At 38.3% G+C, this 16,752-nt stretch overlaps 8 protein-coding genes across 8 annotated transcripts; 5 read left to right on the top strand and 3 right to left on the bottom strand.

Annotated features, from left to right (window-relative positions):
- Positions 1-892: 892 nt before the first annotated feature.
- I206_101648 (glutaredoxin) lies at positions 893-1,561 on the top strand (the record flags this gene model as incomplete). Its single annotated transcript, XM_019158087.1, has 4 exons — positions 893-1,081; positions 1,164-1,222; positions 1,292-1,314; positions 1,422-1,561. 4 exons carry the CDS (start codon positions 893-895, stop codon positions 1,559-1,561), a joined length of 411 nt encoding a protein of 136 aa, XP_019008700.1.
- A 946-nt stretch (positions 1,562-2,507) lies between these two features.
- I206_101647 (uncharacterized protein) lies at positions 2,508-4,611 on the top strand (the record flags this gene model as incomplete). Its single annotated transcript, XM_019158088.1, has 3 exons — positions 2,508-2,669; positions 2,730-3,221; positions 3,286-4,611. 3 exons carry the CDS (start codon positions 2,508-2,510, stop codon positions 4,609-4,611), a joined length of 1,980 nt encoding a protein of 659 aa, XP_019008701.1.
- A 474-nt stretch (positions 4,612-5,085) lies between these two features.
- Positions 5,086-6,494, top strand: I206_101646 (uncharacterized protein; the record flags this gene model as incomplete). Its single annotated transcript, XM_019158089.1, has 9 exons — positions 5,086-5,126; positions 5,206-5,211; positions 5,295-5,350; positions 5,432-5,491; positions 5,797-5,860; positions 5,976-6,063; positions 6,183-6,272; positions 6,378-6,423; positions 6,484-6,494. 9 exons carry the CDS (start codon positions 5,086-5,088, stop codon positions 6,492-6,494), a joined length of 462 nt encoding a protein of 153 aa, XP_019008702.1.
- A 442-nt stretch (positions 6,495-6,936) lies between these two features.
- On the top strand, positions 6,937-7,911 carry I206_101645 (uncharacterized protein; the record flags this gene model as incomplete). Its single annotated transcript, XM_019158090.1, has 3 exons — positions 6,937-7,281; positions 7,368-7,567; positions 7,695-7,911. 3 exons carry the CDS (start codon positions 6,937-6,939, stop codon positions 7,909-7,911), a joined length of 762 nt encoding a protein of 253 aa, XP_019008703.1.
- Positions 7,912-8,238: 327 nt separating this feature from the next.
- On the bottom strand, positions 8,239-10,390 carry I206_101644 (homocitrate synthase, mitochondrial; the record flags this gene model as incomplete). The annotated part of the gene is made up of 9 exons (XM_019158091.1): positions 8,239-8,548; positions 8,619-8,753; positions 8,826-8,983; positions 9,048-9,106; positions 9,196-9,537; positions 9,602-9,765; positions 9,943-10,003; positions 10,066-10,087; positions 10,181-10,390. The coding sequence occupies 9 exons, from the start codon at positions 10,388-10,390 to the stop codon at positions 8,239-8,241; spliced, it is 1,461 nt and encodes a 486-aa protein (XP_019008704.1).
- A 794-nt stretch (positions 10,391-11,184) lies between these two features.
- I206_101643 (flap endonuclease 1) lies at positions 11,185-13,349 on the bottom strand (the record flags this gene model as incomplete). The annotated part of the gene is made up of 12 exons (XM_019158092.1): positions 11,185-11,371; positions 11,442-11,506; positions 11,573-11,974; positions 12,039-12,191; positions 12,243-12,293; positions 12,354-12,463; positions 12,536-12,599; positions 12,706-12,808; positions 12,881-12,958; positions 13,102-13,136; positions 13,212-13,273; positions 13,337-13,349. 12 exons carry the CDS (start codon positions 13,347-13,349, stop codon positions 11,185-11,187), a joined length of 1,323 nt encoding a protein of 440 aa, XP_019008705.1.
- Positions 13,350-13,751: 402 nt separating this feature from the next.
- I206_101642 (uncharacterized protein) lies at positions 13,752-14,539 on the top strand (the record flags this gene model as incomplete). The annotated part of the gene is made up of 4 exons (XM_019158093.1): positions 13,752-13,775; positions 13,868-13,925; positions 14,113-14,168; positions 14,300-14,539. 4 exons carry the CDS (start codon positions 13,752-13,754, stop codon positions 14,537-14,539), a joined length of 378 nt encoding a protein of 125 aa, XP_019008706.1.
- Positions 14,540-14,890: 351 nt separating this feature from the next.
- Positions 14,891-16,483, bottom strand: I206_101641 (uncharacterized protein; the record flags this gene model as incomplete). Its single annotated transcript, XM_019158094.1, has 8 exons — positions 14,891-14,970; positions 15,070-15,295; positions 15,380-15,656; positions 15,749-15,798; positions 15,859-15,915; positions 15,974-16,015; positions 16,128-16,289; positions 16,391-16,483. 8 exons carry the CDS (start codon positions 16,481-16,483, stop codon positions 14,891-14,893), a joined length of 987 nt encoding a protein of 328 aa, XP_019008707.1.
- Positions 16,484-16,752: the final 269 nt, after the last annotated feature.

The raw sequence follows: 16,752 nt of genomic DNA, 5'->3' as shown, positions 1-16,752 counted from the left end.
TATACAATTATGATTGATGATGAACTTACCCTGCTTTCTTCCTATATCATCATCAAAGTCTAGAATTTACAATCCATTTTAGACTCGATGGGAATTTTGTAAAGAACAAAAGGACAAAGTTTGACCGTCCTTCTTTTCCCATCCTTTTGATTGTTTCTTACAAATCAGTTTGTCCGTGCCTCCATGCTGATCGACTAGGGCTGTGCATGATATAGTAGAAAGAGTTTCTCATATCTTCTCCGAAACATACCAGCAGATAAGTAATGAACCCTCAATCTGAGAACCCCTCATTTGTAGTGGATTGCTTATAATACCAGGACCGTTGTTTCATCGCTGCAACTCTTCGTGAGTGAAAAGAACGGTATCGAATCAGATTAGCAAGAGGCAGAATTGAAACCGTAGTGCGCATTGGAGCTGATCACATTTCGAAACAGGGTGAAGTTGTATATCGTATTGTATTCGATACGTGACGTTTCATGTTATTTTCCGATATTATCTACGCGTTTATCAGTGCGTTTTAGGACATGGAATGAATGGGATTGCAGACGTGTGGCTAATGACTATTCAGGTCTGCGAGATCGCGATAGAATTATCTACCATGAATAATCAATGAGAAGCTGTGATTACATTGATGAATCAGATTCAAGTGTATAAGAGACAGCTCAATGCATCATTCACCGGGCAATAAGACATTACACGTAAATCGTATTGCATTGTTCCTTGCATTAAGGAATTAATCGTAATTGGATAAACAATCGTAATATCGATGATGAAATGATGACTAATGACGCCGCTCATCATCTTTTTTTACCAACCCCCTCCAGAAAATCATATATACTCCATCATCTATTTTGTGAAAGTTAGACATTTCTTTCGATTCTAGAACAATTAGATGTCTACAGCAATTAGAAGATTAAACGTTTTATCTTCTCATCTCACATTCAAACCAACTTTACAATCTTTCAAACTGGGTTCTTCATTTTCAACTTCATCACCTGCAATGTCAGCTGAAATCAAACAACTGGTCGATAAGACAATCAAAGAGAACAAAGCTGTTGTTTTCTCCAAATCTTACTGTCCTGTAAGTTTCAACGTTTCACCAGCTTGAGAATGCTTCTCTACAGATAGAAGAGGATGTAGTACTCATGAGTTTTCCTTCGCAGTACTGTAAGAAAGCTAAGACATATTTGAAAGAAGATACTAGCGATATCGCAATCCTCGAGTGAGTTTATCATTTTCCGCTAACCATTTATCATTGTTAGTAATCTTGCTAACATACCAAATATGATAGACTCGATGAGAGAGATGATGGATGTAAGTCTTTTTTCCCTGTCCCCGTCAATTCCGGAAAGACACTATCATACTCTCTTTTGAGCCTTTCAATTCATTGAATTGGAGGTAATTGACAATTTCTTTTATAGCTGCCATCCAAGCTTACCTCAAAGAACTTAACGGTCAAGGTACTGTTCCTCACGTCTACCTCAACCAAGAGTTCATCGGAGGTTCTTCCGATTTGTTGAAGCTCTCTCACGATCAAATCAAGCAAAAAATCTCTGCCTAGATAATACAATATACGTAAAGTCGTAAATGTCTAAATTGCGTACTCGATAGTAGATATCCAAGTATATCTTCGTATGATTATGTATAATAGTAGAAGTCACAATCAGCGTCGCATCATAACAATTTGAACTATAAGTGATACATGTAGTCGTCAGCAGATAAGCCCCACCGAGTACTCGAACTCTACCGCCGATTTGTCAACAAATGCAGGGTCTGAGTTTGGAATAACCGGCCGATGCATGATACCGACAACCTTGTTTTTGTTTTTAGGTTGCGAATACTACCATTAGATGAGTATTTGTATTCACTGACTGGTATGACAGCACTACACATACATACATATCCTTTTACATTATCTACCATTGCTGCATCTTCACCTCTCTATTGTTGAACCAATACAAACAAGGAATATATACATTGGAGGATCATCCGAAACATATACTCGCCTTCAATTCAGTACCCTCTTTAGCTGTCGCTTTCGTGATCGTCCACACGTATCATCCCTTCCTTTCGGCTACATACAACAAACGAGCGAACGTGTGTCACTGTACAACCCAACGAACAGCAGATTGAAAATCAGGAATTTCCTTCCTGACGTTCTTACGATATCAATAAGCTATCAAGTGAACGCAACTTACAAGGGTTGGTATTCTCTTTCGGCCAGTACCCTCTAAGGGAAAGTTCGAGGGAAGGATAGAATGACAAAGGACTAATTATTGGTTAAATTGTACTCCCGAACTCGTTCATAGGCAGATCTTGTCCAAGTCCAGTCTCAAAAGCTGAATGTCGTAATCAAGGTGAATGAAGAGTGATATTCAAGTAATAATAAGTCTAGACGACAAAACACATAAGAGAGCATATCCTTGGAACTCCTTCAATCCCTATATCAAAACTCCTAATAACAATCTTAAAACGTTTATCGACCCGAGAATCATATTAGATACAGGATGCCCCTCCCAACAACAGGATCAATACCCCTTGTTCCACCGGATACTAGTCTTCATACCAACCAAGCTTATCTTATCAGATTTCCGGAAGAATTATGGGCTTCTTTACAAGAAGCTAGTAGTGGAGGATTAGACGTGACTATGACGGTCGAAGGGAAGATGGTGAGTATCAAATGTTACACCGAGCTCCAAAATACGAGACTGAATATTGTCAATTTACAGATCCTGAATATCCCAAATCTTCCACCTATTCCCCTTGATCCCAGATCAACAGGAATTCCTTCCGAAATACACTCATACAATGCTTCCTCTTCTTCATTAACACCCAACGCTTTATCAGATACAAGATTAAATGTACCCCTTACTTCGGTATCGACTGCTCGAGCTGCTGATAAATTGAAAGCTCAAAATGAAGCATTTGATCGAGAACGAAAAGAGAGAGCAGTGAAAGTAGATGGAGCTTCTCAACCTTCCAAAAAAAGAAGTTTGGAAAAATCTGCACCTGGAATAAGCTCAGCTGGAATGGGAAGGACCATTAGCTCACCACAAATGTCCACTTCTGCTACTGCAAGCAGCTCTGCCAACGGTTCAACACCAATGATACCTCTTAAAACTCGAGTTATGCAATTACTTGCCCTTGGACCGACGACTGTACCAGATATCGTACGGAGAGTAGGTGGGGACGAACAAAACGTAATGAATGTGGTCAGAGCTGTGAGTTCCGCTAAGTTACAAGTCTATCCGCAAGTTGCTGACGGAAAAACCAATCGTAAAATAGATTGGAAGGCCGTCTTCATCACACCCCTCATCTTATACTTTATTACCTAACCAATATTCAAAAATCAAACTTGGTCCTGGACAATGGAAATATACTTATGCAGAACAACAACAAGTGATTCGATTGGCTAGAGCTGCATTTGACGAATTGGATTTACCTTTTGATGCTGAAGAGAGAGAAGAATTAGATCGAAAAGAAGTTGAATTAGAAAATGCAGGAGGATACAATAGTACAGCAAGCTCGAGTGGATCAGGATCTAGTCAAGAAAAGCCTTTAGCAATCAGTGTACCTCAGAATGGACTTACATTAGCTCCCCCGTCAAATAGCACGAGCACGCAAACACCGAAGACAAACGAATCTTCTGTGCCTAGTACATCTTCAAGTAACCCATCAAATGGAAAATCCAAGACAATCAATGGGGGGAATACGAAAAAAAGTGGACCTCAAAGTAAAATAGCTAGAGAACGAGCTAAATTCATGGCTGAAAAGCAAAGATCAAGTAGTTTACCAAATACAAAACCTATTGATGGAACTGCTAGTCCACGAGCAAATCTTACCGAAATCAAATCCACAACTATAATCAAGGATAAAGGATCACCTAAGAAGAAGGTGGAAAAAGCTTTAGAAAATGGGAAAAGTAAAGGAAAGGGAAAAGAAGTTGATTATTCATCTAATGATGAAAGTGATAATGAACAACCATTGAGAGGAAGATTACCTAATAATCAATCGATCAATGGTAAAGAAAAGAAAGATGAGGTAATTAAAAACGGTAAAGATAAAGAAAGACTTTCTTTAATTGAAAAAGTAAAAGAAAAGGATAAAGCAAAAGAAATAGAAAAAACGAGAAAAAAAAGAAATTATTCTTCTTCTGAAGATAATGATGGTAACGATGATGATTCAGAAGAAGGTCAAGTTGAAGAAGGTGAAATAAGAGGTAGATCAAAAATATTGAAAATTACAAGAAACTCTTCACCTGGTAATAGTAATACGAAATCAATCAGAAAAGGTCCGCCACCTGAATTAATTCTTGAAAAATCAAGCTCAAATGATGGACTTAATGGTAGAATTTCAACACCATTGCCTAAATTCAATAAATCAAATTCGATTTCTTCAAATGATATTGAAAATGATCAAGAATCACTTAGAGATAGATATGAAGAATTATATCCTGCTTATCAACAATTAACTAAAAAATTAACTAAATATCATCAAGCTGCTGAAAATGATATGAAAATTGATGATAATTTAAATGAATTAAATAAGATGGTTGCCAAGTGGGAAAAATGGCATAAAGAATTGGAAGGTATAAGAAGGTGGTTTGTGTAGATCACCACTAAGTCACCTTTCAAGACATTCGGCACGATTGATTGCCGAATGATTTTGAGCTTTTACTATATATGTTATAATGTACAGATTGTTACTATGGTTCTCCATAGTATATGATACTGCTAGATGTACCCTGTATGTATACAATCTACAAAGTAGATATTCCTTATTCACGATTCTATCCTATGAATGCAAAACAGTAACTTGTAGTGAAGTTATTTTAATTTGTGCCACTTTCGATTTATTCTGGTTATCCACTTAAAGTCTGGCTTGCTTCGTCCGAGTTGTTGCAATGTTCTAATTAGGAATGTTATCATGAATATCTTTGTGAGTATCGTTCCTCTAAAACATTGCATATACAAAATATTTGCATCATATAAAAAATAATTTTCGAGGTTTTAAGCAAGATCAACTACTATACTCGTTCATCAAATTTGATTTCGATCCCAATATACACCTTCGCGTTTAGATATAATGGCTACTGCTGAATTAGAACGAGATCCATTTTACCTTCGGTATGTCGACCTTTGTCCTCTCTCTATACTGCTTGGGTTATCTAAATTTACATTAGCTGATCATTTATTACAAAATTAGATACTAGTAAGCTGTCGTTCTCCAATTGGAAATAGTGCATAGCTTGTAAAGTAGTCAATTTTACTAAATCTTCTTATATTTTGATTTAGTACCGGTCATCAAGGTATGCATGGCCATGAATTTTTAGAATTTGAATACTCTCATGGTGAGTGAGATCTTACAGATTGGATTAACCTATTGTATCATTTTTAAAGCTGATCATTTGTTTATGATTTCTTACCAATAGGTAGAATTAGATATGCCAATAATTCGAATTATAGGAATGATAGTTTGATTAGAAAAGAGAGTGAGTATTGATCTTTTCACTGGGTATCAAGTGTATCATGTGAATAGTGGAATGCGGAGGAAGCTATTAGAATACAGCTGGCACATTTAACCATGGAGTCACACGAAGTATTGGGGGTTCAAATCGAAGGCCGAGGAATTGAGCACGGAATGATTCGAAAGATTTAGCCAAATGTCGTTATAGCGACTTGTGAGGAGATGATAGACAAGGAAGCGTAGTGAAGGGACTACATGCTAGCGGAGATAGAGGATGTGGATCTTACAACCATTCACTGATTGCTGATACTCTTGCCCTTTGCGGTTTAGTGTTCGTTGGTCCTGCTGTAGTAGATGAATTAAAGCGAATCGTGAGGGAAAGTGAGATCACCAAGTAAGTTCCTGTGTATCCTCTCGTACAGCAACCTACCTTATTGGGGTCCATCCTCACGCTGCTACTTCGCCGGCTTTTTTTTTGTGGTTTCGCTAATCACCAATCATAATTTTAGGGAAGATGACGTAGCATGGCCCAAAAAGAACGTTGTTGGTAAACAAGAGTTGGAAGTTAGAATAGATAAAGAGCACATTTCATTCGAGGTCAGTCATTGTGATCGCCTTGCTCCAGGATGACTGCACTATCATCTTTGGCAATTTTGCTCGGAATGGACTGGCATTTTTGTCATTTTCAGAGAGGATGACTAACACATCTATTGTAGACCGCGAAAATTGGTTCCCTAGCAGATGTTAACGAGTCTTCGGACGCAGAAGGCTTGAGAGTATTTTATTATCTCGTACAAGATCTCAAGGTGAGTTTCAATTCTTATCTCATGTTGATTTTGCCAGGTCTTACAGAATTGTGTTAATTTGGCGATATACCAATTGTTTCATGCTAATCTGAATTCCGAAAACAGTGCTTCATCTTCTCCCTCATCACTTTGCATTTCAAGATCAAACCCAGTAAGCTCCGAGTCCGTACTAGCATAAAGACACTGAAGCTAACTTGTTTCCTTCTTGCAGTTCAACAATAAGAATAAAAATTATGGCTGTGATCACGAAATGGGGATAAAAAGAAAATGGATCATGGGGTCTTCCTTCCATTCAGACAAATGACTATGCATCATGTATAATTAAGCTTGTCGCTTTTTTTTTGGTTCGTCAAACCAATTAGTTCATGCATTGTTCGTATATGAGAGCTTGATGAATGGTATATAGCTGTTAAAGAAGGTTGATATTTCATTGATGCCGTCTTGTCGGGGTGTTCCGGCGGTAATCGCACAAGAAATAGTACAATTCGTCGATCGATGTCATTTCGTTGTTTTACATTCCATTCTTTCCTTTACAGAATTGATTTACTCTTATCATTTACCTCTACACGTTCAAAGAGGCCATATCCGATAGCTTCCTGCTTATACATAAGACAACCAAAGAACATACAAAGAAGATATCGTCGAACAAGCAGACTGGCCCAAAATGTCATCATCAATCCTTTCTCGATCTATCTTTTTCACTTCTTCTTCCAGAGCATCTTCATCATTATTCATTTCTCGTAATTTATCATCTCATGCATATTTACCTTCTTCTTCTTCTTCACAAGCAGGTCCTTCTTCTACTTCTTCTACCACTTCGGCAGCGACAGATATACTAATAGAAGCTACAACAACTACACCAAATAATTTAACAATTGAACAAAAACAATTAATTGATAGTATAATACGTGTTGATCAAGCAGGAGAATTAGGTGCAAATTGGATTTATAGAGGTCAAAAATGGGCAATGGATTTAAAAGGTGATAAAGAAACTAGTAAACAAGTAGAGGTGAGTTCCTGCTTTAAGCAGAATTTATATATATATATAAATTCGTTGTAATTCTTGGAATTAATTCAATTAAAAAAAACACTTAGGAAATGTGGGAAAATGAAAGACATCATTTAAATATACTTTCAAAATTACAAAATCAACATAAAGTTAGACCTACTTTATTATATCCTTTATGGCAAGTTATGGCATTTGGATTAGGTGCTTCAACTGGTTTATTATCAAAAGAAGCTGCTATGGCATGTACAGAAGCTGTTGAAACTGTTATAGGTGAACATTATGATGAGTGAGTTCTTTTATTCACTCATTTACTTTTATAGATTGATTAAAAAGTTATTTTGTTTGCAAATAAGATTGAATAAACTTGCTTTAATGGGAAAACTAATTTACTTTTTCTTTATTTCTTTTTTTAGTCAATTAAAATCAATTCAAAATTTAATTAATGTTGAAAATCCTCATCCATCTTTACCACTTATGGCTAATATTTTAAAAGAATTTCGTGATGATGAATTAGAACATCTTGATACAGCAGTTGAAGAAGGTGCACAAAAAGCACCTGGACATAGTTTATTAAGTGCAATTATAGGTGTAGGTTGTAAAGTAGCTATAAAAGTTTGTGAAAAAGTTTAAATAGGATTTATTTATTGTGCGACACGACTGATTATTTTTTCAATAATCAATCATAGATGAATCAATGTATTTTGTGTTGACAAATTATTATTGCCACAAAGACTGTATGATCAATAATGAAAACAAACTTCTATTGTAAAATTGTAAATCTCAATGCATTGCAAATCGTGATCAGACCATTCCGTATAACAAACAAGAAAAACATCAATCAGGTTTTTGAGGATATACAATATCCCTAACCATGTTTGTGTATTCTCGCGTAACCGTCTACTGTGATACATGTAAATTCGTATTTAATTAATGATTTTTTACCGTTTAATATACTAATTAAGCAGAAGCACCTTCAATTCTAGCTCTCTTATTTCCATTAGCAGAACCATTTGGTGATCCTTCTCTAGATGGCATATGCTTTTCAAGTAATCTATCTAAAACGTGAGATTGTCCAACTTTAAGATCACCAGTTTGAATACCAGTATGGTAAATACGTAAAATCATATCAACATCTTCCATTGATTGAGTTCTTACATCTGCTAATTCCTTAATTTTAGCTGTAGCATCCTTAACTTGATCATCGGTAAGATTAAGATTTAGTTGTTCTACTCTAGACTTGACGGCATTCCATCCTGTCAATCGGTGACTGGTACAAGAATTCATAATCAGCATGATCATTCGCTAACGATCTGGACAGATTGAAATTCCAAACTCACCCAATGGAGACATATCGGGTCATACCGAAATCAGCAGGGTTCAAGATTTCGTAGGTGGAAGGGTTTGCAAGAATGGCCTTGGCGTGGATACCAGCCTTGTGTGTGAAGGCACAGAAACCAGTGATGTAGTTATTGCTGAAACGAAGAAGCACAAAGCTCGTCAGCTCCCTGCATGACTTGATCCTAGTCGCGAACCTGCATACTCACAATGGCACAGAGATTTCGACAGCTTCGGCGACAACGTTCTCCAATTCTCTCAACATGGACAACTTGTACTTGCTTTTGACGTAATCTGGGTCGGCAACCATCATTCTAGCGATCAAACCACCAAGAGGGGTAATACCGTTTCTTTCTCCGATACCAAGCTGCAACGGGGACGAAAGGTTAGCTTGCTGTTTGCCTGCGGTATGAATCTGCCAGCTGACTCACGATGGAAGTGTCAATGTGGGTAGCACCGGCTTCAAGAGCGGCGTATGCGTTGGCAATAGCTACGTGCAGACCATTATATTAGCGTCAATTTTGGGGACAATGCATCGGGGTCCACGCGCGAACGAGATGCAAAAACTGATGAACTTACAACAACCAGTATCATTGTGGAAATGACACTCGATATCACAGCTTACAACACCTCTGAGAGTTCTAACCAAGTCGTATACTTGTCTTGGGTCGGCACAACCAACGGTATCCGCAACACCAACACGGTTGACGTGAATCTTATCCACAGTTCTGTAGATTGACAATAAGTCTACTAATTCAGATCGGAAAGAATCTTCAGATGAGAATCGGATTTCGATACCCTTAGACTTGACAAATTCGATAACTTCAATAGCAGTCTTGGTGATCCATGTCATATCCTTTCCGTGTGAGTGCTCTCTCAAGAATGATGATGTACCAATGACAACGTCAACTCCGTCAACACCTAATAGGCAATAGTATTGTCAGCAAAAACAACTTGATCAATTATGTTCGGTATATATACTCACCAGTCTCAACTGCCAATCGTGCATCATCCATATGACACCTGATGTGAGTCAAAATCTTGGTCTTCTTGAGACCCAACTTGCAAATAGCTTCACAATGCGCCTTGGATTCGGGAGAAGCGGCAGGGGAAGTAAGTTCAATGTACTCTACACCGAATTCATCGAGCCTGCGAGGAAAGGTAAACTAGTTAGCAGTAGTTCCTCAGGTACACCTTGAAGACGACAGCCAGCGATTGCACAGGTACAATAACGCAAACCGCGAGGAGACGGGAGGGAAAGACTTGGAAGGGGAATCTAAGGGGAATCTAGAGATGACCAGTTTCAATTGCTGAGCGGCAACTCACATCTTGGCAATCTTGATCTTGGTCTCAAGCGTGAAGAAAGCATTGGCGAATTGTTCACCCTCTATGTTGATTTCCAAATGTTAATTCAAATGCTTCAGTCAAAAAGTGAAAAGATAAACTAACCTCGAAGTGTAGATTCGATAATCTATCAGAAAAGAATCCCATAGAAATCAATCAGCCTTTTGCAATTTGATAAACTTGAATGACAATTCAATCGTTTGAAATGGAATCAACTCACACTCCAATTTGAAGTATTACTTAAGAAATCAGAAGCTCTACCATATAATCCTTTATGCGATTTAACAGCAGGAGGTTGTTCAGAAACATTTTCATTTATTTTTTTAACTTGTCCATTTGTTGATGAAGAAATATGTGGTCCATCATTAATGATTGGTACCATCTCTTCATCTCCATTTGAAGTTACTGGTTGATCAGGTGGTGGACACATTTTATCTCTATAATAGATTATTCAATGACAATGAACTGAAGACGAAGTTTTGATTGATAAAAAGAGAGAGAGAAAGTTATCTATATGTATAAGCGCTTAAATAGATAATGATTATGTATGATTTTCTATTTCCCTTTTCTACTTTTACTTTTGAATTGATATGTATCAATTTTTTAATTTTGTATGATTTATTTATATATATGATAAAAAAAAAAGAAGTAAAATGACTTTTTTATAATTTAATGATTTGAATGATTGATCCAATAAAATGACAAATGATTTTCGACTCGTTGTTATAACGAAACGCTGATGGAAAAACTCAAAAATGACTTTTTTTTTTTACTTAATAATTACCGTGATACAGTCTACTACGCTTGCTCCATTCAATTTTCCAAGTCACTACGAGTATGCATATTCTTTACAAAACTCCACCCCCGAATATTGATTCTATTACCGGACCGACTCCAAATCACAATGCTTAACAGGTTAATTTCGAATTTTTTATTCAGCCAGAACGTTTTAAAAGAGAAAAACTTCGATTTAAATTTGGTGAGTCGCGTTTAATCAGATTTGTAAATTGCCTCTTTGAGTAAGTTTCATCGGATCAATCGAATTTGTCAGGGGTGGGGATGTCACGTGATATCTGCGCTTAGTGACGACATCTGAACAACGAATGTTTACCCGGAATCAAAGACCGCTTCAAAGAATCCACATCAAGCTTTGGATATATATATATATATATAATTTACATCGAGTCATGTATACTGTACATTGAGTCGAGCATCATGGTTTATCTACTTCTTACCCTTCTTCTTAGACCCACCTTTATCTTTCTCGTCCCCTTTCCTCTTCCCGCCCGCAGCAGATTTAGCATTACCTCCATCTTTTGGTTTGACAGTGAAGAATCCATCTAATCTACCTTGTTGTTTGGCTGCCAACATCTTAGCTAATTTTGCTGCTCCCGCACGTACTCTGTCCTCACTGTGGTTGATGAAGCACGTCAGCTTCTTGGCTGCTGCCTGGAGTAAGAGTATATCAGATCCACACTCACTTGAATCCTTTATCTCGACACAGAAAATCTACTAATCCATCTACGTCCGGTGCTTTCCACTCGAGCTATCATTTTGTTTGGATCAGCTGCACATTTCCGCTTTGCTCTTGATGGGACAACTGCAAACTCACTTCGAGATCATCTCCTTTCACCACATCAGGCGCAAGGAAGACTTTTTTGGCTTCTTCCCAAGGCCAATGTTCAGGAATTTGCATACCTGAACTCGTGACCTTCTTCTTCTTCTTTGCCGGCGACTTTTTCACCGGACTTGATACCGGCATCTCCTCTCCTTCCGAATTCACCATCATTCCTCCTCCACCTTCTTCGCTCTCTCGATCTGAATCGTCATCAACGGGTTGAGATGACGCTATAGCTTGATTCTCTTGTTCCTTTTCTGCCATTTTGCCTCGCACAAATTCAACTACTCCTCCTAACCCATTGTGTTCCCTCAGAAGCTTGAGAGCGGTCTTGGGTCCGATACCTTTACATGGCTCGAGGTAGTCACATCCCAGTAGAATACACAATTCAATGAACTAGATGATGCCTTGTATCAGTGGCGGGCATTTGTCAGGGAGCCATACTTTTGCCACAACTCACCCTGTCCATAGTCATTCCAAGATCTTCCAATGCGATTTCCAGATTTATCTCGGAAATAGGCATCTTCTTTGCTTCTGAGAATGTGAGATGTCGAAGGAGAATAGGGGTGTGGAATGTGAGGGTATCCATGTCTTCGGATCCTGCAGCGTATACCTTTATATCACGTCAGCTGGCAGTGACTTGTACAGTATGAAGCCAGCTTACCTTTCCTGTTTTGGCAAGTTCCGCACATTGAGCCTCAGCCTCTCCTGGAGCCTGAAAACCTTCAGTCAGCTTCATCATCGTGAATTTCGCAGTGAACAAAATATGACCTACCGTAACAACAGGTATACCCATTAACGCTAACAACCTCTTACATTCCTCATTATGCTCTTTCGTCACTCTCACTTGCCTTCTAGCCAGCTTATCGATATCCTCGGCGGTACCTGATATTGTCACCCATCAGCTATCATCTGTGCAGCAATTCCTCGATAAAGCTGAGAGCCGTGACTACATACCGGTCTCTCTAGCCTCCTCTTCGCCCTCTTTGGCTTCTTCCCTCCTAGCAAAACGCTTCGCAAGCTGTGAAAATTATGCCGTTAGCTTTGTTTCCTATCTTACAAAGAAGGTGCGAGATGCCCTGAGGATGAACGCATGATGGAGGCCGAAGGTCGTCATAGGAACTTACCACATTCCCTTTCAGCTCAGGCGGTCTACCATCAAAGATGTAACATGGTTTGATACCATGATCTACCATCCGTATCGTACGGTAAAAGAAACCCATCAAATGACTAACGAGGCTCACTTCAGCTTTTCATGCCACAAGCCGTTGGGTCTAGCAAAAAAGCTGAGGTTATGCTTACCTCGTAACGTCTCCGCTCTCATTCATCAACATCTGACCATCTTGTTGTCGAACAGCGATCAAAAACTGGTAGATGGACCTAAGAACAGCGTCAATTAGGAGGTTCACAATATGTTCGTATCAAAGGATATGTCTGCCCCAGAGAAAAAACTGCTTTGGGCTGTCCTTGTTTGGCCATTCAAATCATTGGGATAACAAGGAAACGCAGGTGATTCAACTCACATAGAAGCATCAATAGCTACTTTTCTTCCAAACAGCTGTCAAGATTACAGTCAGCTGCGGACTGAAATCTTTGCTACCGAAACTTTGATAGCAATGGAGCTTTTACTTACAGTCTTCATCTCGTGATCCTTCATACATCTCGGTGCATGCTCCGAGAGCAAAGCGGTAAGACCTGTGCAAGGGTACGATCAGCTAACTTGCCTCAGCAAAAGTAGCGAAGAAAAAGCTGACGAACCTTTGATACCCATATTGGATCTTCCGCCTGGTCAGAAATTCTGTTTTAGCAGAGATTTGAACGAATTGAAGAAGGAAGATTGAATAAAAATTGGATAAACAAATAATGTTGGATCAAAATAGACGTGACGTATGATTTTACATTTGAGAACATGACAAAATGGCTGATCGGATCGAACGCGTCAAAAGTTAACACAGAATCGGTGACTTCCGCTTCTTATGGATTTAAATTAGGCATGTGAAAAGGTATTTCGGCCGTCAAATTGAACTTTAGGCGTATATTTCAATCAAACCTATCCGTTTGTTCCGTCTTTCATTACTTGCACCCTTTCGGTCGTGGTCAACTTATATACATACGATTGAATACTTTATTGATTAGATATCTTCAAAAGGTCAATCCAAACAACTCAGTAAAAATGGCTTCTATCCTTCGACTCACTGTACGTATCACTTTCCCAATGTTCACAGAAAATGGTGCCGAAAAGACAGGAAAGGGAAGTAAGCTAATCAATCAATTTATCCGCTTTGATAGGCTCAACGAGCTGCTCCTTCTTTCGCTAGATCGTTCTCCGTCTCAGCTGTCAAGATGGGTGAGTTTTTATGTTCATATCAGCTGGTATATAGAAGAGTAGAAGGACTTTGGCAAGTAGACCTAGGTCTGGTCAAATTGCCATATTTGGATGCAACTCTTTTGATTCAGAATATTCGGGGAAATGCGGTGGTGTCGATTGTCATAATACAAGTGTTCATACTGATATTCTTTTATTCCCATTCTAGACCTCGTTCAAGATTTATACGTTAACCAACTCAAATCTTACAAACCAGCTGCCAAGGTGAGTCATATTGCTTCTTCATTTTCTTTGTTTCTTCAAAGTATAATAAACAACATTATCATATAATCAAACTATTCTCCATACAATCTCTTGATTTATGAAGCAATTTGCTGATTGAGTATATTTTCTAGTCAACCGATGCCCACGTTGGAGCAGTTAGATCATATTCAGCTCCTAAACCACCTTCAGCACCAACTTTACCTTCTGATTTAGCTTCTGAATTATCTAAATTTGATGCTGAAGAACCAGTTATTGGTGGTTCTTCACCTAAATCATCAGCTACAACTTCTACAACTGAAGCTGGTGAATCTGCTGATGATTATTTGAAATTCCTTGAACAAGATTTACCTAAAAAAGATGCTCATCATTAAATGATTTTTAGTCATAGGTAGAGGTAGAAATGTGAATAGAAATGGAAGGGGAAGAAAAAAATGGATTATAAAAAATGAAATGAGGATGCATTTGATTGGAAAGGATTTATCAAATGCTCATCATGCGGGTTTTCTATGTTCTGATATAAGATGAGGAAATGCTTTAATCGTTGACTTTATTATGCTGATCTGAGACGCTTGCATTGTTGACGTATTGATAAATCGGGACGACTGTCCATCCTCATATCGTCTGAAGAAAAGCACGCATCCAACGCAATAAATTATATGAGGTATGATATGCAATAATATGAATGCCAAATTATATTTGTTGAGCATGCAATTCCATCCCGACTAATCATCTCCTTCACCTTTAGCCGCTCTTTTCTCTCTGCGCTCTTCACCCTTCGCTCTTGCAACTTCAACGGCTTTACCTGTTAATGCACGCGTAGCATCAGCACGGAACCTTGCATGCATGAGATGTTGGTTGGAGATATCATATAATCATAAGGTTAACATTCAGCTCGACTCACCAGCTTGCCCACTTTCTCCTAAAGCTTTGAAAAGTTGAAAGACAACAGGTAACAAATTATTTCTTCTTAAAGTATTTTCCATTTGACCCCTTTTATCTTTATTTGATTCATGTTCTAATTGATCTTGAATTTGAAATTTCTGTTCAGAAGGAGTTGAAGGATCATTAAGAAGTCTTGTGAGTCTTGGAAGTGGAGTTGATCGAATAGCAAGGAGATTAAACATGAGCTACGCAAATCAATGAATTAGTACTTTATCCTACTATCAATTCTTCATCACCTTTTCGAAATAATAATGAAATCAATAACACACTGATCCAGGTGGATAAGTCCCTATTCTACTTTCAACAGTTTCTCTAGCTGTATTTAACCAATCTTCACCTTCTATAGGAGCATGCATAATTGGATTTTTCCTTAATCCATCTAATTCATATAATATGCCATTAATAGGTAGGTATGCTATAAAATGATAGGCATCTTCTTTTTCTCTTTCAGGAAATGCTGAAGAATCCATAGAGAAAGGAGAAGATTTTGAGAATGAATTGTGCACTTCTCTTATATGTGGCGAGGAGGAAACTAAGTGACCTAGACTATAAGTAAAAAATGTAAGCGATAATACAAGACGAGTTCCAGAGCGGGAAAAGAGGAGCATAACGCAATTACAAGAGATTGATCAACTTACTCTAAAGATTCCATGCCTGTCCCGAATTCTCTCAAATTGCCCAATTCTTCCTACATACCCAGAATCAGTATCTTCGACAACGAAAAGGTAGTAATATACGGTCAACTTACACCAAGCTGTATTGACTCTTCGGAATATTGAGAAGACTGAGAGGGTATATTCATGACCTATTCAAATTGTCAACTAAACATACGTATTTGGAAATTGACGGAATCAGTAGCTCACGGCATTAAGCGCAGCGACTGTACCGCATGAATTATTGATGACCTATGTGAATAATTTAGTGTTAGCTTCATATACCTTGAAAACGAAACCATTACTGTCTCTCGGAGATTCGAATTTTCCGTGGTTGTTTTAACAGCTGTATTAGACAACTTACCTGGTTAGCAAACCATACACCATTATCTAGCGGATCAACTTCTATACCACTGGATTCTTCTGCACCGCCTGCCGAAGACTCGACGTATTTGAATAAGAATATTAAGGCATGTATAGGTTTGAGAGTCGAAAGTGTGCTTTCATCAAGTGAATATAGGTCATCCTGCGTGCATTCGAAGGTCAGTAGCGATCGAGGTAATATAATCATATATTAATACAAGTGCGTATCGGTTGATGGGGTTGTGATGAGTTGAGAATACTAACAACTTGTAATCCCTTTACTCCTAGGTCTTTCAAAAGTTGGGTGAATACTTGAGGATCAGATTCGGTCAATGACCATCCAGAAGGATCTTCCATTTCTGATATTTGTACAGGCGACGGTTGGATATTCAAATGAGGGCAGTTGGAGCGAGGCTGATTGCTTGTGCAGCTCCCAGAAGATGATTTGAGTAGTTCCACGGTTCGTTTAGTCTGGTATCGAACAAAAGAAGGTAAGAGTGATCATTCAAGGTTACATCCTCAAAACCACAACGCGACTTTTGTTTTGTGGGGTCTCCAATATATCAGAACATGACAGATTCCTCAAGTGCCACTTGGTACCAATGCCCAAGCTCTTACAATGAGCA

Source organism: Kwoniella pini, chromosome 2 (assembly GCF_000512605.2).
Source record: "Kwoniella pini CBS 10737 chromosome 2, complete sequence".
NCBI classification, from domain to species: Eukaryota; Fungi; Basidiomycota; class Tremellomycetes; order Tremellales; family Cryptococcaceae; genus Kwoniella; species Kwoniella pini.
The sequence above is the reverse complement of the archived record's forward strand: the minus strand, read 5'-3'. Positions and strand labels throughout refer to the sequence as shown.